Source organism: Notolepis coatsorum (genome assembly GCF_963971535.1).
Source record: "Notolepis coatsorum genome assembly, chromosome: 12".
Lineage (NCBI taxonomy): Eukaryota > Metazoa > Chordata > Actinopteri > Aulopiformes > Paralepididae > Notolepis > Notolepis coatsorum.
In genome coordinates this window covers 10,949,791-10,976,198 of record NC_140176.1, presented here as the reverse complement: position 1 = coordinate 10,976,198, position 26,408 = coordinate 10,949,791, and the positions used below count along the sequence as shown (strand labels likewise).

At 43.8% G+C, this 26,408-nt stretch overlaps 1 protein-coding gene across 1 annotated transcript in view; it reads right to left on the bottom strand.

Annotated features, from left to right (window-relative positions):
* The window catches only part of smchd1 (structural maintenance of chromosomes flexible hinge domain containing 1), a 160,111-nt gene that overhangs the window by 6,245 nt on the left and 127,458 nt on the right, over window positions 1–26,408 (bottom strand). The window contains exons 32-43 of the mRNA XM_084326451.1: window positions 23,454–23,611; window positions 22,753–22,871; window positions 20,111–20,172; window positions 17,836–17,944; window positions 17,239–17,370; window positions 16,654–16,809; window positions 15,486–15,612; window positions 8,863–8,982; window positions 8,327–8,412; window positions 7,780–7,902; window positions 5,726–5,907; window positions 3,462–3,571 (exon numbers count right to left, since the gene is read on the bottom strand). Of these exons, the coding sequence (XP_084182577.1) occupies window positions 3,462–3,571; window positions 5,726–5,907; window positions 7,780–7,902; window positions 8,327–8,412; window positions 8,863–8,982; window positions 15,486–15,612; window positions 16,654–16,809; window positions 17,239–17,370; window positions 17,836–17,944; window positions 20,111–20,172; window positions 22,753–22,871; window positions 23,454–23,611 (1,484 nt within the window). The remainder of the gene's footprint in view (window positions 1–3,461; window positions 3,572–5,725; window positions 5,908–7,779; window positions 7,903–8,326; window positions 8,413–8,862; window positions 8,983–15,485; window positions 15,613–16,653; window positions 16,810–17,238; window positions 17,371–17,835; window positions 17,945–20,110; window positions 20,173–22,752; window positions 22,872–23,453; window positions 23,612–26,408) is intronic.

The following is a 26,408-nucleotide window of genomic DNA, read 5'->3' as shown; positions in this document are numbered from 1 at the left end:
GTTCATTACGTTGGCATTCAAATCTTAATTAATGGATTAGAACCTCCGCTTTTCTATTCATTTTAATTAAAAAAAAATTGTTAAAAAATGTTGAAATTTATTTTACACAAAATATATATATCAGAATGTGATATATATCAGAATATCACAGTACTGGGCGGCTGGGTGGCGCAGCGGACTAAGCGCTCGTCACCAACGCAAGAGACACTGGTATCGAATCCGGCTGTCAGCGTTGCTTCCGGCTTGGCCGGCTGTCATACTGGCTCGATTGGCAGAGTCAGCGGGAGGGAAGCCGGTGGGTGGGTCCGGGTCGTTGTAAACAGCGACTCCTACAGTTCGGTCGGGGCGCCTGCTCAGCGAGGGAAGGATCTGGAGGGAGGTAGTGTGACCTTCCACACGTTACACTCTCCCAGTGAGAGTCCGCGCTGCCAGGTGAAAAGAAGTGGTGGGCTGGGTACACATGTCGGAGGAAGCATGTGATAGTCTCCGCCCTTCCTGACCGACGGTAGGGGGTAGAGTGCGCAACGACCAGGAAGGGGATTGGGAATTGGCATAACGACTAACATTGGGAGGGGAGAAAAACGGAAAAAGAAGGGGAAAAAGATAATAAAAAATTTTAAATAATATCACAGTACTATGTTGTGTTTACAATAATTCGAAAGTCACGCGCGAACACAGACACAAGGGATGCCCCGATCACGTTTTTTGCCACCGATACCGATCACCGATCGTCTATGAGTCATATCGGCCGATACACTGCCGATACCGATCGTTTTTGGTTTTCTTATAGCAGCTGGCAGTATTATACTGTAGGTCTAACACAGGCATTCTCAAAGTCGGGTCTAAATGATCTAATCTAATCTTAGAAATTAAGTAAAGTGAATAGTACTGGGTAAGCGTAACAGTATCTAAGTTAATTTACTTCTGACCATTATAGTCAAAGTATTTTCCTATGACCTGAAACTTATAAGATGTTCTCAGTGTTCAGTTAAGGCTATGAAGCACGATAGCTAATTAGCCAACAGCTGCAAAAACGAATGATGTTCTAAGACATTGATATCAGGAGCTATCTATAGCTACTGCTAGCCAGCTAGATAACGTTAGACAATGCCTCATGTATTAAACTAAAGTGAATAGTTGATTCTGTCATTTTGTTTAAACAGTAACGTTAGCTAGGTAGCTAACGTTAGCTCACGGAACGATAGCTTAGTTAGCCACCACTAGCCAACTACTGCGAAACCAAATGCCAAAATGATGATATCAGACGTTGATATCAGGAGCTATCAGTAGCTAGCCAGCTAGATAACGTTACCTCATGTATTAAACTAAAGTGAATAGTTGACTCTGTCATTTTGTTTAAACAGTAACGTTAGCTAGGTAGCTAACATTAGCTCACGGAGGTCTCATGCACTCGACTATGCCGGAGCATGTTGACATGGGTCTGGGAGGGGGAGGGGCAAAGCGTGCAGCAGCTGCAGCTGTGTGCGAGAGAGAGAGAAGACAGTGAGAACGCCGCTGAGAATAGGATCATGATTTTCGCGCGTGTCATCGATCGGTTTTCACAATCGGCGAAAATAAAGCATTATCGGAATTCACCGATCTCATATTTATACTGAATATCGGCCGATACCGATCGCTGGCCGATCGATCGGGGCATCTTTAACAACAGTCTAGTCGATGATGAGGGGTCACCGTCATCATACATTATCAGGAAATGAATCAATCATGCAAAAAAGAGCAAGTTGAGTGACTCACACTCACCCGTTTTATTTCATAATACGTTTCCGAATGGACGTTTGGATTAAACCAAGTGAATGCAGTGATGCTGGACTTTCCCAGCTGAACACAAGTTACTTAACGTTACACAGGTATGTTATGCACATTTTAACTGGCTAACGTTAAGATAGCAGGAGCCAAGGCGGTCGGGTGGCGTAGCGGAGATTGCGCTCGTCACCAATGCAAGAGGCTGCGGTCTCGACTCCCGGAGTCAGCATTGCCCTACGGCTTGGGCCGGTCGTCATACTAACTCGTTTGGCTGAGTTAGGGGGAGGGAAGTCGTGGGTGGTAATCTGGCGTTGTGGACAGCGACGCCTACAGGTCAGGTCTGGGCGCCTGCTCTGCGAAAGGCAGGAAATGGTGAAGGCAGCGTGACCTCCCACGCGTTACGCTTCACCAATGAGAGTCCTCGCTGCCAGGTGAAAAAAAAGCCACTGGCTGTCTCCACATGTGTCGGAGGAAGCATGTGGTGGACTTCAGGGTTCCCTTGTACCGACCAGTAGGAGGAACATGCGCACAACAACCAGGTAGGGGAGGGGGGGAATTGGCATAACGACTAAATTGGGATGGGGAGAAAAATAGAAAAGTCAGGGGGAGAAAAAGAGGTAGTAATATGCGCATATGCGCTACGTTATATGCGTAAATGTGCGTACATTTTTTGCATGATCAAAAAACGATGGTTTGAACGTCCGTTTGAAAAACCCTGTTTCTTTGCTATCTTTTGGCGCTTTTTTGGTGGACAAACCACTGCACATGTGCACCGTGACTCGTGACTGGAGACTAGCTCTGCTAGCACACATAGCCTACTGTGTACAGACGGTTTCAAACTGTATTTTAAATTAGAAAGCAAACAAAATAAATGGACAAGAGAAAAATAAATCTCAATTTGGTCAGTATTGTCATTTGGACAAGCACAGCCATTACTTTAAGTTGCAGGCAAGAAAGACAAGTCTGTCCACTGTCTCTGGTTTTAAAACTGCCCTGTTGCAGGTCACAAAAAAAAATAAAAAATAAAATCCGATATTTCTTTTTTTCGATATTTCCCCCCCCGATATAGATTATTAAAATATATCGCGATAATTATCGTTATCATTATATCGCCCAGCCCTATGATAACCCTAACGACAATAAACACAATGCTAACCCTAACCCTAACAACAGTAGACACAATGGTAAGCCTAACCCTAACGACAGCAAGCACTCTGGAACGCGTCTATTCGAGAAAGGCAACCGGTTCATGCGTTTTGCGAATCCGATTTGCCACTGACGTTTCTGGTCATGCGACATGTGCGCCCAATCGCGTGACGCGCCCATTTCCGCCTCGACCAGCAGCAAACTACCTAACGCCTAGTTTATCACTGGTTAAGCTTAGGCGACTCTTTCGAAGTTGGTTAAAAAGGTTAGAGTTTGGAATCAGGGCTGGAGTTCTATCGCCATGCTCTAAGACAAACTCTAACCTTAACCAACTTCGAAAGAGTTGCCTAAGCTTAACCGGCGAAAGAACTTGTCGTCACACGATTGGTGCGACCAGGAACAGCGGTGGCCAATCAGAGCGCAAAGCGCGAATGCGGAAGCATGAACCGGTTGCCTTTGGAATAGACGCCTCTGGAACAGCACAGAGCCTGCTACAACTCAGTCAGAGACACAGTTAAAGAAAGCATGTGTAGTCATTCAAGGCAACTCACCCTTTTGACACTCTTTATCATTCTTGGGGTATATCAGGAGGTCTTTGACAAACACTGGATTCCCAGTGGGATGAAATATATTCTGGCCATCTCTTATGTGGGGCAAGGGCCTGCAAACAATACATTTACATCAAGTAGGGTTAATCAATGTGCATTAACTCTGCAGTTGATAAATGTTATACATCACACACAATGTAGCCCACATTTCCAAATGTATCTTTACTATTCTGTGCTGTGAAAGGCCGTCGTTTTAACCCTTTCACTGCCGCACACCCAAAACGGTTAACCCTTTCACTGCGGCGACACACAGAAGGTTAACCCTTTCACTGCCACACGACAGCGGCCGTCGGTTGTGTGATAGGAAAGGGTTAACCTTCTGTCGTGTGGCAGTGAAAGGGTTAAAGGAACACGCCAACATGATGGGAAATGTGTTTACCGTCTTCTGCAGAGCCAGACAAGAAGATAAGATACCAATTTCCTCTCTGTGCGTTCAGTAGAAAGCTGTTGATTGATTGATTGAAAACTTTATTAACAGATTTCAGAATGGGTACAATACAGTATAGCTCAATACAAACAACTGCTAAGAGGATGAAGACCAGAACAAGTATTTCACCTTGTTCACATAAGGGGTCCTCCATTTTCAATTCATAAAGACATTTAGAGACATACAAATATACGGTACTATGTAAGAAAGAGAGAACATCATAAAAAATATAAATCAGAAGGGGAAGAAAATCTACATTAGAGGGGGTGGGGTGGGGTGATTTTGACATTTACCGGGGCCAGTTTCTAATTGCAGCCACCCGTAGGTGCTCTTTGAGAACGGTTTTGAAGGAGGGTAGCCTGAGCAGTTTGCTTTGTGATGTTTGGAGCCTTGTTTTTAGGGCCTTTGAGGTGCTTTGGTACCATGAGGTGCAAGCATAGTCGTAGAAACCTTGAATGAGTGCTCCTGTTAAGAGTCTTCAAGGTATTCTTATTTACCAGAGAGGAGATCCTGTACAGAAATCTTGTTCGTTGGTTGACTTTTTTTATTATTATTACATTGGATGCCATTTTGTCACAGGAAAGATTAGCCTCTAGGATGAAACCCAGGTAGGTAATTTCATCTTTCCTTGTGACAATATTGTCACCCACAGTAACAGAGAAGCCGTTGGCCTTGCTGAGTTTGCCATTTGATCCAAAGAGAATGGATTCCGTTTGACCCAGGTGTAATGATAGTTTGTTATCAGCGAGCCAGGTGCAGATTCTACAGAGTTCAGAGCTGACGGCTTTTTCAACCTGTAACTTGTCCCCGTCAGGCAGGGCCGAGTCATCCGTGAACAGGAACAAGTTGTCCCCGTCAGGCAGGGCCGAGTCATCCGTGAACAGGAACAAGTTGTCCCCGTCAGGCAGGGCCGAGTCATCCGTGAACAGGAACAAGTTGTCCCTGTCAGGCAGGGCCGAGTCATCCGTGAACAGGAACAAGTTGTCCCTGTCAGGCAGGGCCGAGTCATCCGTGAACAGGAACAAGTTGTCCCCGTCAGGCAGGGCAGAGTCATCCGTGAACAGGAACAAGCTGCAGTCACAGGCTGGTGTCATGTCATTTCCATAAATTAGGAACAGTAAAGGTCCAATGTACAGTTTCTTCCCCCTCAAATGTATATACTCTCTTTTTAGACTCTTTTTGTACTCTGGTGTGTATTTTTGTAGATCTGGTATGTCATAAATGTCTAGATGTAACAACAGTACCGTCTATCTGTATGTCATGTATGTCATGTATGTTATGATGAATTGAAAATGGGGGACCCTGATGTAAACAAGACAAGCGTCTTTCTCTGGTCTGCATCCCCTTAACAATTGTGTGTATTGAGCCGTACTGTATTGTACCCATTCTGCAATCTGTTAATAACATTTTCAAATCAATCAATCAATCTAGTATGCTTCCTTGTGTAACACCACAGCTCACTGGGAGGGAGGGAGACGGGACTATCCGGCTGCCTATCTTAGCACAAATGAATGGAAGCGGATACAGACTGTTGGAAGTGGACATAGACCACTAGCTTAAAAATTCCAGAGGTGTTTTTGGCCAACAGCTAGGCTAGCTGGTCCGTATTCCGCTTCAATTCATTTGTGCTGCGCTAGGCTAGCTTAGCAGCCGGATAGCTATCCTGTACTGAACGCACAGAGAGGAAATTGGTATCGATCTTCTTATCTTGACTCTGGAAAAGACAGTGAGTGCATTTCCCATTCCTTTAAGTTTCTGTAGGTCCAAACGCTGTGTGTACCTGTCGCTTTGTCTAAAGAACACAGCATCGAGGGCCATGACCTCCTGCATGCCGTTGGTGTCATCGTAGATCCTCTGTGCCGCAGCCGTGGTATTGGTGATGACACAGTTCATGTCGCGGCTGATGTGCCAGGAGACGGCCCTGGCGGCGGTGTCGTCCAGCAACAGGGCCAGGTGGCCAACCTGACATGAGGGGCACAAATAAACACTAGGCATGGGCACAAGAATGTATTTCCAGATCCACTACTGGAGCATGGATTGCTCCAGTAGTGCTTGAGTAATTGTTTTAGGGCTATTTTTAGAACGCATCTTAACCTCTTAAGCCCGATCAAGATTTATTTCACGTCACAAATAGATCAATAGAGTCCGTATTAAGTGATTTTGTGTTTCTTTTTCCAAATGTAGCCAAGAGTAAAGACCCTAACCCTATCAAAACAGCAGTCAAAGTGTATATGTTCAGCACTACGTTTGTTTAGCAATGATTTACATTGAGTGCCAACGATAATCGCTATTGCTTTTATTAGCGATATGATATATCCATTCATTTTTCATCAATCCAGCCTCACGTTATCATTGGGACTGTCTATGAGCTCGAACAGGGAAAATACCGCCCCCTATCGTCTCCCGGATGGTAATGCACCCATTGGATTGGACTCAATGGAAATGCATGGAAAAAAAATAACCCGGAATCCACATTTTACTTCTCAGGCATGTAACCCGAGACGATTACATTCATTGTTGACCCTCAGAGCAGCGTGGAATATGTGTTTCGGGATGCCCCGATCGATCGGCCAGCGATCGGTATCGGCCGATATTCAGTATAAATATGAGATCGGTGAATTCCGATAATGCTTTATTTTCGCCGATCGTGAAAACCGATCGAAAAACATGATCCAATTCTTAGCGGAGATCTCACTCGCTGACTTCTCTCTCAAGCACACAGCTGCTGCAGCGCACGGCCCCTCCTCCTCCCCTGCCCCTCCCGCACCCGTGTCAACAAGAGGCTCCTATTGCCTCCGGCAGTCTGCTATAGTCTAGTGCATGGGACCTCCGTGAGCTAACGTTAGCTACCTAGCTATCGTTACTGTTTAAACTAAATGACCCAGTCAACTATTCACTTTTAGTTTAATACATGATGCATTGTCTAACGTTATCTAGCTGGCGAGCTACTGATAGCTGCTGATATCAACAAATGCTCCAGCAATAGTCGAGTGCATGATACCTCCGTTAGCTCGGTAGCCAACGTTAGCTCACGTTAGCTCTATATGAAATGTCCCAGTAAACTAAATAGTTCACTGAGGCGTTGTCTTAACGTTATCTAGCCGGCTAGCAGTAGCTACAGATAGCTCCTGATATCAATGTCTTATAACATTGATTCGATGCATATTCGAGCTGAGGGCATGCTGAATGTGATTTGACCAAAGCAGAGTATACAAATAGGGTCCAGCTGCAGCGCCGGAGAATCCTGGCTGTAGCTGGAGTACACACAGACAGTGGAGCTGTTTGCAGATAGCGAGCATTTTGACTTGTTGCGTGGTGGCGATGTCTCGCAGATAATACAACTACAAGTATGATTATATAATATATATATTTTATAAAAAAATAAAATATATATATATAATCTATTTAATATATATATATATTTTTTATAAAACCAAAAACGATCTGTATCGGCCGATATGGCTCATAGACGATCGGTGATCGGTGGCAAAAAACGTGATCGGGGCATCCCTACTACCAATTGTATTATGTTTCGCTCCGCAGACATAACAATGCACAGCAATATACCCGATGCTTAATGCATATTGTCAGTCAAAACAGTCAGTTACTATTTGTAATAATTACATTACCTCCACAAACATGAACCACTGTTTTTATCTTTTAGACAGCGCTAAGCTAGCTGAAACTTTTCACAGTAACGTTAAGCGTACTATCCATACACTCCACAGTGTCCAGGATTTCAGAGCGAGATTTCAGAGCAAGTTTTCTGTTTCAGTGGCAGAAATAGTGAATAGTTGTGAAGTGATGTAGAGAAATGTAAGGAGAGGGGTAAACCTTTCCCAGGACGTCCTGGCCGTTCTGGAAGGGATCGTTCAGAGAGCAGACTCTCCTGGGCTGCTGCTTTATCCTCTCAGTCTCAGCACCCGTCTCTCTCAGGACGTCGTTGATCTCCGAGATCTAAATTAATATAATTTTTTTTTAATTTTTTCATAAACATCATCAACACAAATTTTGTCTTCATCCAAACATACGAGAAGGCATCTTATGAGCCATTCTAGAGATGTTAAAGGAACACACCAACATCACCGTCTTCTCCAGAGAGAGACAAGAAGATAGATACCAATTTCCTCTCTGTGCGTTCAGTAGACAGCTATCTGGCTGCACGTTAGCCTAAACTTACAGTAGCACAAATTAATGGAAGCGGATACAGAGTTTAAAAGAGGTGTTTTTGGCCAACAGCTATAGGCAAGTTGGTCCGTATCCGTATCCATCTTCTTGTCTGACTCCGACGGTAAGACAGTAAGCACATTTCCCATAATGTTACTTTAAGAGGTAGTATGTAGAAAATAGAAATCATAATAAATCATAATCAATAACTCACAGATGTCGGCTGTGACTCATTGGCGTTTTTCTTCCTTAACTCAGTCCTGATAATAGACATTCTGGTATTGGCCTCTTCTAGTTGTGCTGGTTAAAAACAATGAGCCATTAGACATGACACACACACACTAAGTACACACACACACACACTAAGTACACACACACACACACACACACTAAGTACACACACTAAATACACACACACTAAGTACATACACTAAGTACACACCCACACTAAGTACACACACACACACACACACTAAGTACATACACCAAGTACATACACACACTAAGTACACACACACTAAGTACATACACCAAGTACACACCCACACTAAGTACACACACTAAGTACACACACCCACACTAAGTACACACACTAAGTACACACACCCACACTAAGTACATACATACACCAAGTACACACCCACACTAAGTACACACCCACACTAAGTACACACACACACTAAGTACATACATACACACACTAAGTACACACACACACCACAGTATTTAAGAAGGGGAGAAGAGGCCTACCGGTTAACAGTTTGTACAGTTTTCTGGAATTGGTGAAGATGCCCTTGTAGGCCGTGATGGCGACCGAGAGCTGGTCTTTCTTCTTGGACAGTTCAGACACCTGCCTCTGGTTCTCCACGTCTACAAAGCAAGACCATCAGACACGCTGTTGATTTGAAACTCTACCCGACCGCCCGCTCCCATTCCTACCGTCTCACTTCTGTACAGATCTCAGGGAGGTGAACATGCCCCCAGCTCACGGCCTTGTGGTTTTATGGAATGCGTGGACATTTAGAGTTAGCGTTCGAGCGCTCTGGTGTTTTTATTATTGATACATTGTAGGCAAGGCCAGATTAAGACTTCAGAGGCCCCTGGGCCAGATTCTTGTGGAGGCCCCCCCCACACACACATACACGTGCACGCACGCACAGTGGCGTTTTTATGTCACTTTAAAAAATATATAGAATATTTAGAAGTGGTGGGCTCTGAGGGCCAAGCTAAAAGGACTTTGATCACCCCTGCCCACTTTGACAACCTAGGATGGCTTAGAGTAGACAACAGAGTACAGCAACTTGCAATGGGCCTGGTCTACAAGATACACTACGCGACCAAGGTACCCATGTACATGTCAAAATACTTCCCAAAGGTCAGTGAATACCACGATCACAACACCAGAGGGAGCTCCACAAATCATGTTAAACCCAGATTAGGCTCAAACAAGGGACTAAACACGGTTCGCAATTATGCCACATCAATGTGGAACGCCCTACCCAAAGCTGTAAAGGAATGTGAATCACTACCCACTTTCAAAAACACTCTCAAAGAACACCTACGGGAGACTGCAATTCGAAACTGGCCCCTGTAAATGTCCTAACACAACCCCCTCCAATGTACAGTAAATGACCAAGTATGGTTTTGTCAATATTCCAATGTACAGTTTTGCTTGTACAGTTGTACAGTGTCCCCCACCCACCCACCCCTCCCACCCACCGAACCACCTCCAATGTACAGTCCCCCACATGCACACACTTTGGAGACAAGAATATAATATTAACACTATGGTCGCCAAAAACGCCGTACCACGTCATTCCCCGCCATGCTCATTCTGCCAAAGACGCCGTACCACGTCTTTGATATCAATATTTCAAAAATCTGTGATCGAAATCATATTTCTCCCCCGGAGACTTGAGATCTACTGTTGATCCCCTCTCAACTCTCCAACGGTTCAAGACCGCCATCTGGTGGCCGATCGGCGGATCGCCCAGAGCGGAAACAGGAAATGGAAGCTGGTGCTCATTCCAATTCGGTCCGATCACTCGGTAATAGTCCCAGGACTCGAGCTAGACACAACGGATAGCAATCCGTTAACAATAACTCGATAAACAACATGATTTGGGCTAGGGCTGGGCGATAAAACGATAACGATAACTATCGCGATAAATTATTTCCTCGAAATAAAAATGAAACGTGGTCGCAAAGTTTCGATATATCGATTTCCAAGCTTGGCTCCGTTCAGCCTCGGCTCAGCACACCCACTAACAACAACCAACGTTACGTGATGACGTGACGTGCATACGCACAACAGCTAACAACCAATCAGTGAAGGAGATGGCCGAGAGCGAACGAGATCCGGAAGGAGACCCAGAGGTACTAGGACTCACTCAACAACAAGGCTTGCTAGGCTAATTAGCTTGCACGGCGTTGTTTTATATATTTACGTGCCGAGTATGTGTGTGTTTTGAATTCTGAGGCCACGTTTAAGTAGTGTGGGGTATACAGTGGAGGCCGTTTCAATATATTGTGGTGGAAGAGTATTTTAGTGTAATATTTAGCACATTGTCATGGAATACACCACTTATAAACAACAGGCTAGCTAGGCTAATTAGCTTGCACGGCGTTGTTTTATATATTTACGTGCCGAGTATGTGTGTGTTTTGAATTCTGAGGCCACGTTTAAGTAGTGTGGGGTATACAGTGGAGGCCGTTTCAATATATTGTGGCGGAAGAGTATTTTAGTGTAATATTTAGCACATTGTCATGGAATACACCACTTATAAACAACAGGCTAGCTAGGCTAATTAGCTTGCACGGCGTTGTTTTATATATTTACGTGCCGAGTATGTGTGTGTTTTGAATTCTGAGGCCACGTTTAAGTAGTGTGGGTGGGGTATACAGTGGACGTCGTTTCAATATATTGTGGCGGAAGAGTTTTAGTGTCATATTTATTGTCATGAGATGCTCCGCTTGTCGGCTACTGTTAACGTGCGCGGACTGATGACGACATCAACTCGACTTGAGACATTCGCAGCAGCATAAGAAGTTAATTAAACTTGACAGACATTATATCAACGATAATTATCGATATCGAATTATATGAAAATAATTTTATAATTTTATCGCGATAACGTTTTTGGTCATATTGCCCAGCCCTAATTTGGGCGTATATACTATTATACAACCTGGAAATGGATCGCATATTTCTACATCCCATAATAGGAATATTTCTGTTCCACGCTCATCGCCCAACGCTATGAGGAAGCTACGGTAAGATTCAGCGTTATTTTTTACCGTGTTCGATACTAACTGCTCTAATGATCATATCACCCACACTAGATGAATCATCTAACGTTGGCCACGGAATTATAAACGACCCCCCCCCCCATCCGGTCAACATCAGATGATCAGTAGTAACTTCTAGAAGCACGTCCATTTGAATTTTTTTTATCTCGCGCAGATTCCTATCAAACTGTATTTGATCATCAATATAATGCATTTGGGGCTATAAATCACGTTCTGGAGAAAGCTGCAGAAAACGATAAAAACATACTTATACTTTAGACCGTATTTTAGTATGAATATGTGAATGAAAAAGTATAATGTTGCTACACCCTGAACAATAGATACTTGATGTTGAATGGGCCATAGTAATGTCAATTTAGCAATACAATTTAAAAAGTTATAGCCCTGCAAAGAAGGGGAACTTCTCCATAGACAAATAGAGCTGGCGGAGGATGGTATATTAAGAATATAAGCCTGGCGACCAAAGTGTTAAAATAGTAAGCTTACTTTTACGTGAATGTCAATTTAAATTATAATTAGGGAAGGGAGGGGGTTGAAATGTGTTTTTGTCCTAGGGGGTTGAAATGTGTTTTTGTCCTGTGTTACTGTCTGTGAATTAATGAATTAATGAAAATTGTATTTAACAGATTGCAGAATGGGTACAAATAATACAGTACGGCTCAATACACACAATTGTTAAGGGGATGCAGACCAGAGAAAGACGTTTGTCTTGTTTACATCAGGGTCCCCCATTTTCAATTCATAGTGACATGTATGACATGCACAACATATATGACATCATGACATTTATGGCAGGTATATAGTACTGTTACATTTGTGACATATATGATATGCAAATATACAGTACTGTTACCCATAGATCCTGACAGAGAGTATATACATATGATGGGGAGGGGACTGTACATTAGGAGGGGGTGGGTGGGTGGGAGAGAAATATACATACGGTGGGGAGAGAATATATACCGTAATTCCTCTAATAGTAACCGGTATTCAATTAAAAACCGGGTCTCTATTAATGACCGGGTGCGCTGTTGAGCTAAGCAATTATAAGCCGGCCTCCTAATACAAGCCGGGTTTCATGTATATTAGAGGAATTATGGTATTTCCCTCAACGGATTTACCATAGGCAATATATTTTGTTATTGTTGTTATATGCTGGCCTGGCTGTGCAGTAAATACCATATAATGGTATGGTGTTAATGTTTACCAAGAGAGTAAGCCTACCTCAGAATTGTATAAAACAAAGTTATTATTATTATACCAGTATTGTGATTGCACTATTTTACTTTATTTAACTTTTTTTGACCACCTGTAATTGCACTGTTGACTACCGTATTTCATACAGTACTTGGTTTCAATAAATGAACCCAGTACATTTTACTGGGTTCAAACTGACACAAAATGTTGATTTATTCATTATGATCCGTTTGAAAATTAGAAATATAAGCCTCTCTCTTATACATGCCTCCTCCTAATACAAGCCTGGTATCCGCTACAGTTGAAACAAATACAAGCCGGGGTTACTATTAGAGGAATTACGGTACATTACATACGGTGGGGAGGGGACTGTCTATTAGGTGGGGGTGGGTATGTATGTATGTATGTATGTATGTATGTATGTATGTATGTATGTATGTATGTATGTATGTATGTATGTATGTATGTATGTATGTATGTATGTATGTATGTAAAAAAAATACAATAGAAATATTGACTGACGTTTCTTAGGCGACTCTTTCGACGTTGGTTAAGGTTAGAGTATGGAATCAGGGCTGGTGTTCTATCGCCCTGCTATAAGACAAACTCTAACCTTAACCAACTTCGAAAGAGTGCCTAAGCTTAACCGGTGGCGCTACCAGAAACGTCAGTGGCCAATCAGAGCGCAGAACGCGAACGCGGAACTGGAAATCCGTTGGTAAAAGTATTCAGGCGTCGGGGCTGGGATGTGGAGATGCACGTTTTGACTTTTTATTGCTGTTTTTACCTCAAACGGAAAACCTCAAACTCTTATGAAGAGGAGAAAAAATACTCAAGATTAGCCACTTGTAGATGGGAGGGTGTGACGTACTGTATATTTTAGTTGATGAAATATTTTTTCATTTCAGTGTCACAGTATGATATCGATCTCCAAAATAAGAAAACAAATAAAAATAAAAAGTGGGGCCTCTAGTGACGAGGGGCCTCCAAAAAATAAAAAATAAAAGTAAAAGAAGAAAAAAAAAATGCTGGGGCCTCTAGTGACGAGGGGCCTCCAAATTTTTTTTAAAATATATATATATATTTTTTTTAGGCCCCTCATCACTAGAGGCCAACGGGCCGCGGCCCGGACGGCCGAGGACGTTAATCCGGCCCTGATTGTAGGGGGTGTAACGATGCGACCTCCCAGCGATTAATTTCGATTACGATTATTCAGGCAACGATTCAATGCATCATGAAATCTCTTCATTTGACCACGATTCGATTCGATTCTATTAATTTTTAATGAATGAATGAAAAGTTTATTTTTGGACATGTTATTATTCATATTTCTCCAAACAACTCACGGTATCTTGTTCCGTCAGACCAAACAATCATAACAACAAATTAAAAAATCTGTAAAGGAAAAAACATAAAAAAAAACAGGAATTGTAAACAAAAGGTCAAGAGCAATGTGTTTGGTTAGCAGACATGTCCAAAAAAGGAGTAGAGGGAAGCTTAGCTTATTGATCCCTACCCCCTTACATTTGTATTTGTTCTTCTATTAATATTACTAGATTTTACATAATTTAGTATATTACAATATAGAATATTCTTTTTACTTATATTAAAAGATTACAAGAAAAAACATGATTCACTTGACAGCAGTGAATATAGTACAGCACTACATACACAATATAACATAACTTTGTTTATCCTCACTACTCATTTCTATATTTTTCTAATGTGTATTTTTTTAGCTGCTTTTTAAATTGTGCCACATGTTTACTCAGTTTGATGTATTCAGGTAAATTATTCCACAGCTTCACTCCACACACCGATATGCACATGCTTTTCAGCGTGGTGTGTACCATTGGTTGTTTAAGATTCCCTCTCCCTCTTAAATTATATTCTCCTTCCCTGTCTCTGAACCATTTTTGAATGTTGCCTGGGATTAGCTTGTATCTGGCTTTGTATACAATGAGGGCAGTTTTGTAATCCACTAGGTCCATACATTTCAATGCTTGTAGCTTTATAAATAAGTTATTGGTGTGTTCATAATATCCTACATTGTTGATTATTCTTATTGCTTTTTTTTGCATGGTGCATATTGGCTGTAGAGTGCTTTTGTAGGTATTACCCCACACCTCCGCACAGTAGCTCATATATGGTAGGAAGAGTGTACAGTACAGTGTATACAGTGTTTTTTGGTTTAGAATGTGTCTTATCTTGCATAGAACACCAACACTCCGTGCCAATTTAGTCCTGACATATTTGATATGAGGTTTCCAGTTGAGTTTGTGGTCTATTATCACACCCAGAAATGTATTCTCAAATACCCTCTCCAGTTTAATACTATCAATCCTTAGTTCAACCGGTGTATTTACTTGTATATCACGTTTACCAAATATCATGCATTTTTTTTTTTTAATGTTTAATGATAATTTATTTACATCAAACCACACTTTCAGCTTAGTTAGCTCAGCTGCGACATCCTTTAAAAGCATTTGGCGGTTCACTCCCTCACAGAAGACATTTGTATCGTCAGCAAAATTTTTATTTTTCAATATTTTCTATCAGTTAATTCCCCCCAAAATCTTTTATACACAAATGTGGCTGGGGGAACTGATTCACTCAGCATGAATGGACTATAGGTCAATAAAGACAATAGGCCTACATACAAAAAAAAAATAAAAAAAAATCTTTATTTTTAATTTTTTTTATTATAATATATATATATATATATTATAATCGATTCAAAAATGTTCAAATCGATGCAGTTGAATCGTCACATTAGAATCTATGCATTTCGATTAATCGATGCATCGTTGGTTTGGCCCCGGCACCTGGAGGTGGGTGTGGGTGTGATTATTATGAAAGGATCATACCATTGTAGAAGCGGAAGGGGAGCTCAAAGGAGGCCAGGGGCTCTTTCATCTCTTCCACCACAGGTTCGAAGTGCAGGATGTACTCGCCTCCATCCTGCCCAGGACTGTTCTCCATGATGGCCAGGTTCTACAGAGAGAGCATGTCGACAACACTGAGTAAACAACACTGAGACGTGTGTAGATGCAAAACTCTTGTACAGGTGTGTAAAACACGATCCCACACACTGTACTTACAGCACAACACCGATATTTATTGACGTTTCGGCCACAACTGGACTTTCCTCAGAATGTAAATAAATATATATATATATATCTGTGGAAGAAAGAACCTCGCTTGGATCATAGTGTTGTTGTCATAAGTTTATTAGCTTATAACCCAGGATAATAGGGAGGTGTAGTCTGACGTCACTCTGGGCTGCCCGCGAGGTCCACCCGTATAGGGATTTATCATTGGGAAAATGGATTATCGGCTATTGTAACAATTCTGCCTCGTGAACATTGGCAAGCTTTCCATTTTCGGACAAAATGAGTTCCCTTCTATCACTAACATTATTGTTTAAGCATTTTTGGTTGAAATTAAATTCGGCGATTTCTTTTTACGATTAATTGCGAATATTTTCATGTTGAGCTATAGATGGGGGAGGGGGGAGGGGGGTTGGAACATGACTGGGAGGTGTTTGAGGGGGGAGGGGATCATTATTCAACATATCTTAGGAAGGTCCAGTTGGGGCAAAAACGTAAAAAAATAAAAAACGTCAACATTTTATTCTATACATGTATACATCATGGTTTCTTCCTTTCCTAAAATGTCTATGCGAACCCGGGGGTCTGGGAGGGGGGTTAAGAAGCGACCTGGGCCGTCTTGCAGCCACAGGACCGCCAGATCAGAGGAAGAGACTGTCACAACTGCCAGCAGGCAGGCTACACAGTACATGTCTATACTGACGGACAATCTATATACTGAAAAGACACGTTTGTATGCCACTGTAGGAACTTGTATGAACTGCTGATGTGAATGTCTCTTTCCTCTGAACTTGTCTTTAAAAAAGATAAAATAAAAAGTTGGTCACAAAAAATAAAATAAAAATAAAAAGGCAAATAAATCCTGGTACATCCATCCATACCAAAATGACCCACCACGTGTTTCTAGAAGACACCAGTTACTCACCGAGATGTGGGCCTTCCCCATCTCCAGCTCAAACTTCATGTGACTGACTTTGCCTATAAACTGGGGGAGGTCTTTACTGTCGCCTCCACTGGAGCTCTTCATGGTAACCACCACCTTCCCCTGCAGTGCCAGCCCTGCCCAATTATCATACGTGTCCTGTCAATCAACACAACGCCATGGTTACCATACATGTCCTGGAATCAATCAACAGAACATCATGGGACTCATTTATATATAATCCTACTTTGTTTTTCACTTAAAGGGGACCTTTTCCTGTGTTTTGCATTGTTTTTACAGAATGAGGGGTTCGTAACAACACTGGCAACATGTTAAATATGTGCATTGTGCCTTTACTGCAGTGCCACAGTGACAAGAACCGTCCCTCTTGAAACAAGCCATTCAATCGCGTAGTTAGTAAGACCTTGTATGTGTGTGTGTGTGTAAACAAATTTAAATTTTTTTAAAATCTCTAAAGGTTTTTAACAGTATATTAGCTGAAGTCTTTCAACAAATTTTTTTTTAACAAATGCTAGCGCAGAGTGATTCATGAGCCCCTGGCCCTATTCCCTGACGATGTCATCTCACCATTATCACCAGAGTCATATCCTCCACCAGGGTTCGGTTGGCGACTACGTCATTGTTGGAAATCACGGGGGTTGGTGGCTGACAGTCTGGGGCCAGTTTGATAGGACCATTGGCCACAACATTTATGACATGCTAGGAGAGGAGGAGACACGGCTGGAGATGAGTCATTTCTGTCAGTGAACCAAAGTAACGAGGACCCAAAGATCTGCAACTACTTGACACAAGAGTGGTTGTCATCTGAACCAATTTAGAGACCATCTCAATAATAACAACAACAACGGCAGAGCACTGGCACATTGCAACTAGCCAGGATAATAAACGATAGACAATGAAGAGGTAAACAGCTAGATAAACAGGGCTAAAAGCAAAGAAAGGCTAAAAACTGATAGCTAGCAACAGTCAAATCCTCAATAAAACAGAGGGGGTCAAATATGGTCAGATTAAGAAAGTAAAACTGTGAAAAGCAGCGTTGTTGTTTATATTGTTTTTGATTAAAAACAGTGGTCAAGCAAGCTAGCAGCAAACAGGCTCATTGGGTTTGGGTTTAGTTATCATATTGTGTGTGTGTGTGTGGAAAGTGCTTGAGGTTTAACCAACCAGGTGACTCCACACAGCGTACAGTTGTGTTTTGTCTAGTACGGTCATGGACATATGGACAGAAAACTGGATGGTGTACTTTCCGGACTGTTGTGGAATGATTTTCTCTCTGTTCAAATGAAGCACACAAACAAACACACAGACACACATTTCCAGGATAAATAAAATATTTTTGGGGCAATTTGCTTATAGTTGTAAAATAATCATTTTCTGTGTTCCAAGTTAAAGGAACACGCCAACATTATGGGTAATGCTCTTAACATCGCCAGAGTCAGACAAGAAGATAGATACCAATTTCTAGGGCTGACCCCTATTAATCGATTAGTCAACTAATCGGTCGAAAGGAGCCGTAGTCGACTGGCCAACCTCTTAGTCGAATATAATAATTTTTCTTATCATTCTTTCCAAAAGAAAAGAGGCCTAGAAGTGTGGCTAACGCTAATGGCACGCATACCAGAGGCTAACTGCCTACGAAAACAGGCACAGAGGCACTGAAAGAGGATTTCACCCATCTAATTTATTTTTTTTACCTTTATTTTACCAGGTAGTCACTTGAGATCAAAGATCTCTTTTTCGAGCAAGACCTGGCCAAAATGGCAGCAAAAACAAAAACAAACATACAAAAATACACAAAACACAGACAGAGACATAAAAGGCAAAGTGGGGCAAGGGGATACATTTGAGCTGCAGCAAATTAGATTGAATGGGATTGGGGGAGATTGGAGGGTAGGGTAAAAAGGCAGAAAGAGGATGGAAGGTGAGGCTTTGCAGGAGGTTGCTGGGGAGAGAAGGTCAGGTTAAAAATATAAAATATAACACCACATTATGCAGTGAAGCAGCGACATTCTCCCATCTCATTCTTTAAAATGCCCTTAATTTGAACTTTAAAATCAGATATGGTAGTGAGGGCCTGCAATTTCAAAGATTTTTGAAGTCCATTCCAGGCAGAGGGAGCAGAGAACATGAAGGCCCTTTTCCCAAACTCTTTTGCAGAGGACAAGAAGCCTTCAGTCGACTCCTTCAGACATTAAGCACCCCCCACAGCCCAAATGGAATGATACAAAATACAAACATTTTTAAGTCGACCAATAGTCGACTAACGGCAAATTTTGGCCAATCCTAGTCGACCATCCAAATCCTTAGTCGGGGACAGCCCTACCAATTTCCTCTCTGTGCGTTCAGTAGAAAGCTACAGTATCTGGCTGCAAGCTAGCCTAGCTTTGCACAAGTGAATGGAAGCGGTCCGTATCTGCTTTCATTAATTTGTGCTAAGCTAGGCTAACATGCAGCCAGATAGCTTCCTTCTGAACGCACAGAGAGGAAAATATAAAAATATAATCTTCTCATGGGCGGCTGATTGGCACAGTGGGCAAGGTGCTCGCCTCTAACGCAGGATACGCTGGGTATGAGCCCAGCGCTCAGCGTTGCTACCGGCTGGCCGGTCGTTCATACTAACACAATTGGCAAGTGTTAGAGGGTGGGAAAGCCGGTGGGTGGGGATTTGACGTTGTGGACAGCGACTCCTACAGGTCGGTTTGGTGACGCCGGAAGCAGGAAGTGACGGGGGCAGCGTGAGCCTCCCACGCGTTACTCCTCGCCACTGAGAGTTCGAGGTGCTGCGGTGCAAAGATGCGACAGGCTGCCTCCTCGTGTACCAGAGGGGACACGTGATGCAAGGCTTCTGTCTTCACTACAACCGTCCTGTGGGAGGCATAGTCTATCAAAAAGCAGGGTAGCCGGACCAGCACTCTCAGGTTCAATGTTTTTAATGGCAGCCTGAATAGATAGCAGACGGACAATGTCCTTCTTCAGTGATATGGCTAGCAATGGACCAGGGCAGGGGAGGGAAGAATTGGATATACGAAAATGGGATGGGAGAAAAATAGAAAATGGGGAGAAAAAGTGTATATAAAAAAAATATATATATATAATCTTCTCATTGGTATGCTGCTGTATAGCTGATAATATACTTAATTTGCAAGATATGACTCAATTCAAGATTTTGGGGCAATTCTTCTGGCCACGACCCTTGATTTGTTTGGGGGTAATTCTGCACTTTGCCCCTTTGATTGATTGATTGATTGATAATTGTATTAACAGATTGCAGAATGGGTACAATACAGTACGGCTCAACCGCTCAATACACACAATTGTTAAGGGGATGCAGACCAGAGAAAGACTTTCGTCTTGTTTACATCAGGGTCCCCCATTTTCAATTCATAACATACCGGTAACATAACATAACCCTGTATAGAACAAAGACATATTAGTGTACCTGAAGTGGAAACGGTCATTCTTTTCATTCTCCCTGGGTTTACTGCATTTCAGTGGAATGGTCTGGGGAAAGACAAGTCAATAAAAAACACTGGTCAGCAACACTGGACTTTACTGCAGCATCGTCCCCACCAGGCGCTGGCCAGGACCAGATAGTGTCGTCGGCCCGGTGTGTGTGTGTGTATCTGTCTGCAGCATCGTCCCCACCAGGCGCTGGCCAGGACCAGATAGTGTCGTCGGCCCGGTGTGTGTGTGTGTATCTGTCTGCAGCATCGTCCCCACCAGGCGCTGGCCAGGACCAGATCGTGTCGTCGGCCCGGTGTGTGTGTGTGTATCTGTCTGCAGCATCGTCCCCACCAGGCGCTGGCCAGGACCAGATCGTGTCGTCGGCCCGGTGTGTGTGTGTGTATCTGTCTGCAGCATCGTCCCCACCAGGCGCTGGCCAGGACCAGATCGTGTCGTCGGCCCGGTGTGTGTGTGTGTATCTGTCTGCAGCATCGTCCCCACCAGGCGCTGGCCAGGACCAGATCGTGTCGTCGGCCCGGTGTGTGTGTGTGTATCTGTCTGCAGCATCGTCCCCACCAGGCGCTGGCCAGGACCAGATCGTGTCGTCGGCCCGGTGTGTGTGTGTGTATCTGTCTGCAGCATCGTCCCCACCAGGCGCTGGCCAGGACCAGATCGTGTCGTCGGCCCGGTGTGTGTGTGTGTATCTGTCTGCAGCAAATCTTGCAAACTACAAGGCAGATTGGTCTAATATTTTGTGCACATTATGACTGTATGAACAAGAGTTAACCAAGTGCGCTTTTGGATTACTTTTTATATCCATCAACTGGCAGCGTAATCATTTTTTTTCTTGCACTTACAAATGAAACAATATTTAGTAAATGGAAGATTTCTCCACATCTACAAGGTCCATTTGCATGTACTTGGTATCTAGGGACATCTATGGACCTCGGGGAATGTATTCCCAGTGTCGGAAATATTGTGTCTGTTAATAGGCTTGAGTAAATTGTAATGAACCAAAGGAGAATATCAATTATCATTATTTCGACCTTTGACGGTGAATAACACCATGCTAACATTGACCAGGCATGAAAAATTGCCACTAAGCGCATTCAGCACCTTCCTGAGATCAAGAGTACATAAACCTAAGCAAATTAATAAAGGGCACCTGATTTACAGTTATTTTTTGTAGATACAGTACTGAATATCAGGCCTATAAATTACCTTATTATGGTCATGATCTCTGGATTTAGTACCACCAGGCGCCCGTAACAGGGCAGCACATTTGAATGAAATCTACTGTAAGTACAGTTACTTTTTTATAATGTAAATAGCTCCGCCATTTTTCATCAGATTGAGATGCGTTTTGATTGATTGATTGAAAATTGTATTAACAGATTGCAGATTGCAGAATGGGTACAATACAGTACGGCTCAATACACACCAGAGACCAGAGAAAGACTTTCGTCTTGTTTACATCAGGGTCCCCCATTTTCAATTCATCATAGTTTCTTTTCTAGACGTTCATAGAAAGGTAAAGAAACAAACTACGTTCTATTTTATGGCAATAGCGTTCAGGTTTGTTCGACCCGTGAGATATAACCACAAAAATAATGTCAGAATTTTTTCAACAGCTTTGACAGAGGCTGATGTGAGCTGGGTAGTGTAGTTTTATGAGATTTCGATGTCCATCAAAAGCCCTGGGTCTCTTCTCTCTTAGGACTACAATGTTTTTCATGACGCGGAAAACGGGGGAGGGGCAAGGCTGGACAGACAAAGACAGAGAGAGAGAGACAGAGACAGGGTGAGGGGCCGGGACATTGAGAGCCCAAGCCCAAGCCTAATGTCACTAGGTAGGTTACATCTGAAATTAATTTAAATATTAACCTAGCTACTTTTGTCTCTCTCTCTCGCTCTCGTCTGCTCTCTTTCTCCATCTTACTGGCTTTCACAGTAATGTGGCTAGGCTAACATTACGTTGTGGTTATAAGGTACAGCCACATCTCTCTCTCTCTCTCTCTCTCTCTCTCTCTCTCTCTCTCTCTCTCTCTCTCTCTCTCTCTCGCTCTCGCGCTCGCGCTCGCGCTCTCGCTCTCGCTCTCGCTCTCTCTCTCTCTCTCTCTCTCTCTCTCTCTCTCTCTCTCTCTCTCTCTCTCTCTTTCACAGTAACGTTAGCGGCTAACGTCTTCTATGTTAACACCATATCTAGCGTTTAGGCTACCGTCTGTCAGCTGTCCCTGGTATGCTAGTGACTGGTGCTTTTTTCTTTCTTCTTTCTCACGCATGAGACACGTATGTTTGCAAGCATGTGTTTGGATACCAGTAATTACAGTGGATGGTAATAGTTGGTCTCTGTATTTGTTAATATAGTTAGTTATCCTGTCCTGCTGGTGGGAGCAGTGTAGCTACTGACCTCTCTGACTGTCCCTCCCTCACCCCTTTAGGGGGCCTGTTTTCCACCGACTCTGCCCTCCACAGCAGCATGGACAGCGCCCCTCACTCACCCCTTTAGGAGGCCTGTTTTCCACCGACTCTGCCCTCCACAGCAGCATGGACAGCGCCCCTCACTCACCCCTTTTGGAGGCCTGTTTTCCACCAACTCCGCCCTCCACAGCAGCATGGACAGCGCCCCTCACTCACCCCTTTTGGAGGCCTGTTTTCCGTCGACGACTCCCCCCTCCACAGCATCATGGACAGCGCCCCAGGCTTCACGTTGCGCACCGGACTGCCCGCCTCAGACACCACAGTCACCGAGAACACTGGGCACAGACAACAGCATGGGTTCCCCACAGACATTGCTAAATGAAATTCAAGGACTTTCAAGCACTTTTCCAAGCACTCATTTTCATTTTAAAAGGGCATTTAATACAGTGCAAAAAAAATATCACATCACTCTCAAGAAGACACGGATGTGTTAAAACGCTAGTGCTTTTTTACACCCTATTAAATATTTTACTAAACGTTTTAAATCAAGTGCCTTTGCTTTGATTTCTAACATGATTCACAGGGATCTGGTCATCGGGTTTTAAATCAAGTGTCTTTGCTTTGATTTCTAACATGATTCACGGGGATCTGGTCATCAGGTTTTAAATCAAGTGTCTTTGCTTTGATTTTCTAACATGATTCACAGAGCTCTGGTCATCAGGTTTTAAATCAAGTGTCTTTGCTTTGATTTCTAACATGATTCACAGAGCTCTGGTCATCAGGTTTTAGTATTGGGGACATTCTCCCAATACTGATACCCTACTATTTTAGCTCCGATACCAGTATCCAAAACAAAGCAGACGATGCCAGAGGTGTAGACAGACAGACAGAGCGCGAGAGCGAGAGAGAGAGCAGACCTGGAAGAGTGCCCCCGGCAGGGAACGTAGCCATGGCGTCGTACTCCACTGACAGCCGAACGGGTCTGTCAGGATCAGGGATGACTGTGAGCTTTACAGACGGAGCCGGGAGGGGTTTCCTGTTTAAGGCCCCTCGGAACTTCAGCTCATACTCGCCCCTGGAAGACAAGGTGGTAAACATGTTTCATACTGCCCCGTGGGAAGACAAGGTGGTAAACATGTTTCATACTCCCCCCTGGGGGAAGACAAGGTGACAAACATGTTTCATACTCCCCCCTGGGGGAAGACAAGGTGACAAACATGTTTCATACTCCCCCCTGGGGGAAGACAAGGTGACAAACATGTTTCATACTCCCCCCTGGGGGAAGACAAGGTGACAAACATGTTTCATACTCCCCCCTGGGGGAAGACAAGGTGACAAACATGTTTCATACTCCCCCCTGGGGGAAGACAAGGTGACAAACATGTTTCATACTCCCCCCTGGGGGAAGACAAGGTGACAAACATGTTTCATACTCCCCCCTGGGGGAAGACAAGGTGACAAACATGTTTCATACTCCCCCCTGGGGGAAGACAAGGTGACAAACATGTTTCATACTCAACCCTGGGGGAAGACAAGGTGTACATATTTGTGTTTTATTACACGTATATGTACCGGTACATACCAACTATTTCGCCTGTTTTATTCTCCACCCATCGATCGTCCATACTGTAGCAACACTACTATCACCGACATCCAAGAAGGGAGATCCCCCCTTGAACGGCCCTTCTAAGGTTTCTCTCCTCCACATTGCCTGTGGTGCTTTTTTTCCTATTGCTAGGTTTTAGTGAGTTTTTCCTTACCTTCGCTGGGGTATGTCTGGGTTTCATGTTGGTTTTTTTTTTGTTCTTGATTTATTGTGATGTTTCTTCTCGACTTGTTTAAAGAAGACTTGTCCAGCCCATGGGGACATTACTTGTGATTGCGGGCTTTTACAAATACATTTTATTTTGATTTGTCAAAAATGTACAGCCAACTGATGGCGGGCAGGGCCTCAAGCAGTTCATGTTATGTACTGTATGTATGTGGATATATTGCATGTATATACTGTATATGTACAGTATGTGTGTATATGTATTGCATGTATATACTGTATATGTACAGTATGTGTGTATATTTATTGCATGTATATACTGTATATGTACAGTATGTGTGTATATATATTGCATGTATATACTGTATATGTACAGTATGTGTGTGTGTATATATTGCATGTATATACTGTATATACATGCTTACTTATATCTACCTGTATTGCCCTCACCATGTGCTTACTTTAATCTCTTCCTTCAGGCCAACCTGTGTGTGTGCCGCTCCCATTGCATGTCCAGTTCGTTGCATGCCGAAGAAAGACCTCTAAAGAGGTCCTGCATTATTATTATAAAAATTATAATTATTATTATAACTTCAGGCCGTCCACACCAGTTTGGAAGCAACCCTGCCAAGCTCTGCTACCCGCCCATGGTGCTAATGGGTGACTTCAACCTACTGTACCTGACCCTTCCCAGTCTGCCACAGTGGTCTCTCTCCTACAATCCTTCGACCTGACTCCCACTGTCATGCCTCCCACCCACAAAGCGGGCAGCTCCCTGGACCTCATATTCTCCTGTGACTCCAGCATAATCAACACCACGGTAACTCTCCTCAATCTATCAGACCACTTCTTTGTATCCTTCTCACTAACTCTTGTGCTTAACCCCAAACCACCCACTACATCCCGTCAGCTCTACCCTCGAGTGAGACTTTCTCTGCTCTCCCTTCAGATACGGCAACCTCCACCCTCCTTTCAGCCCTCTCATCCTCCACCCTCCTTTCAGCCCTCTCATCCTCCACCCTCCTCTCATCCTCCACCCTCCTTTCAGCCCTCTCATCCTCCACCCTCCTTTCAGCCCTCTCATCCTCCACCCTCCTCTCATCCTCCACCCTCCTTTCAGCCCTCTCATCCTCCACCCTCCTCTCATCCTCCACCCTCCTTTCAGCCCTCTCAACCTCCACCCTCCTTTCAGCCCTCTCATCCTCCACCCTCCTTTCAGCCCTCTCATCCTCCACCCTCCTTTCAGCCCTCTCATCCTCCTTCGACAAGCTCAGTCCCCTCGCCAAGAAGCCTGCCAGCCGTTCCACACCCAGACCGTGGCTGACGGATGCAGTTGGAGAGGAAAGACGGAGCCAGAGAGCTGCAGAGAGGAAGTGCAAAAAGACCCGCCTCAGCGGTGACATCACTGCTTATCATGACCTCTTGTCATCATTCATGAAAACATTACTACTGTCAAAGCCTCTTTCTTTCACCATAAGATCGAGGCCTCTGCTAAGAACCTCCACAAACTGCACGTCACCATACCCCCTCCCCCCGCGCCCCCTCCACTCTCTGCGGAGGACTTTCAGAAACATTTGGAGAACATCCGTAGCTGCTTCTCCCAAACCCCATCCACTCCAAGTGCTGAAACAGGAACCTCATCTTTCACGCCGTCATCTTTCTCTCCCATTACAGACACTGAAGTACAGACACGGGTGACGTCAAACCGTCCCACTACATGCCAGCTGGACCCCGATACCCTCCCCACTCCTCCAGACCATCGCACCAGACATCCTCCCATTCCTGACTGCTGCAACCATCAACTCCTCTCTCAACTCTGGGGTGGTGCCCACCTCTCTAAAACAAGCCAGAGTCACACCACTCATCAGAAACACAACCCTGAACCCCACCATCCACTATCACAGTGGCTCAGGAGGTAGAGCAGTCGTCTGGTAGTCGGAAGGTCCCCGTTTCGATTCCCACTCCTCCCGGGCATAGTGTCAAAGTGTCCTTGAGAAAGACACTTAACCCCTAATTGCTCACGATGTGCCGGTTGGCGCCTTGCATGGTTGCCTCCGCCATTGGTGTGTGATGAATGTGTGAGGAACAAAGATTGCAAAGC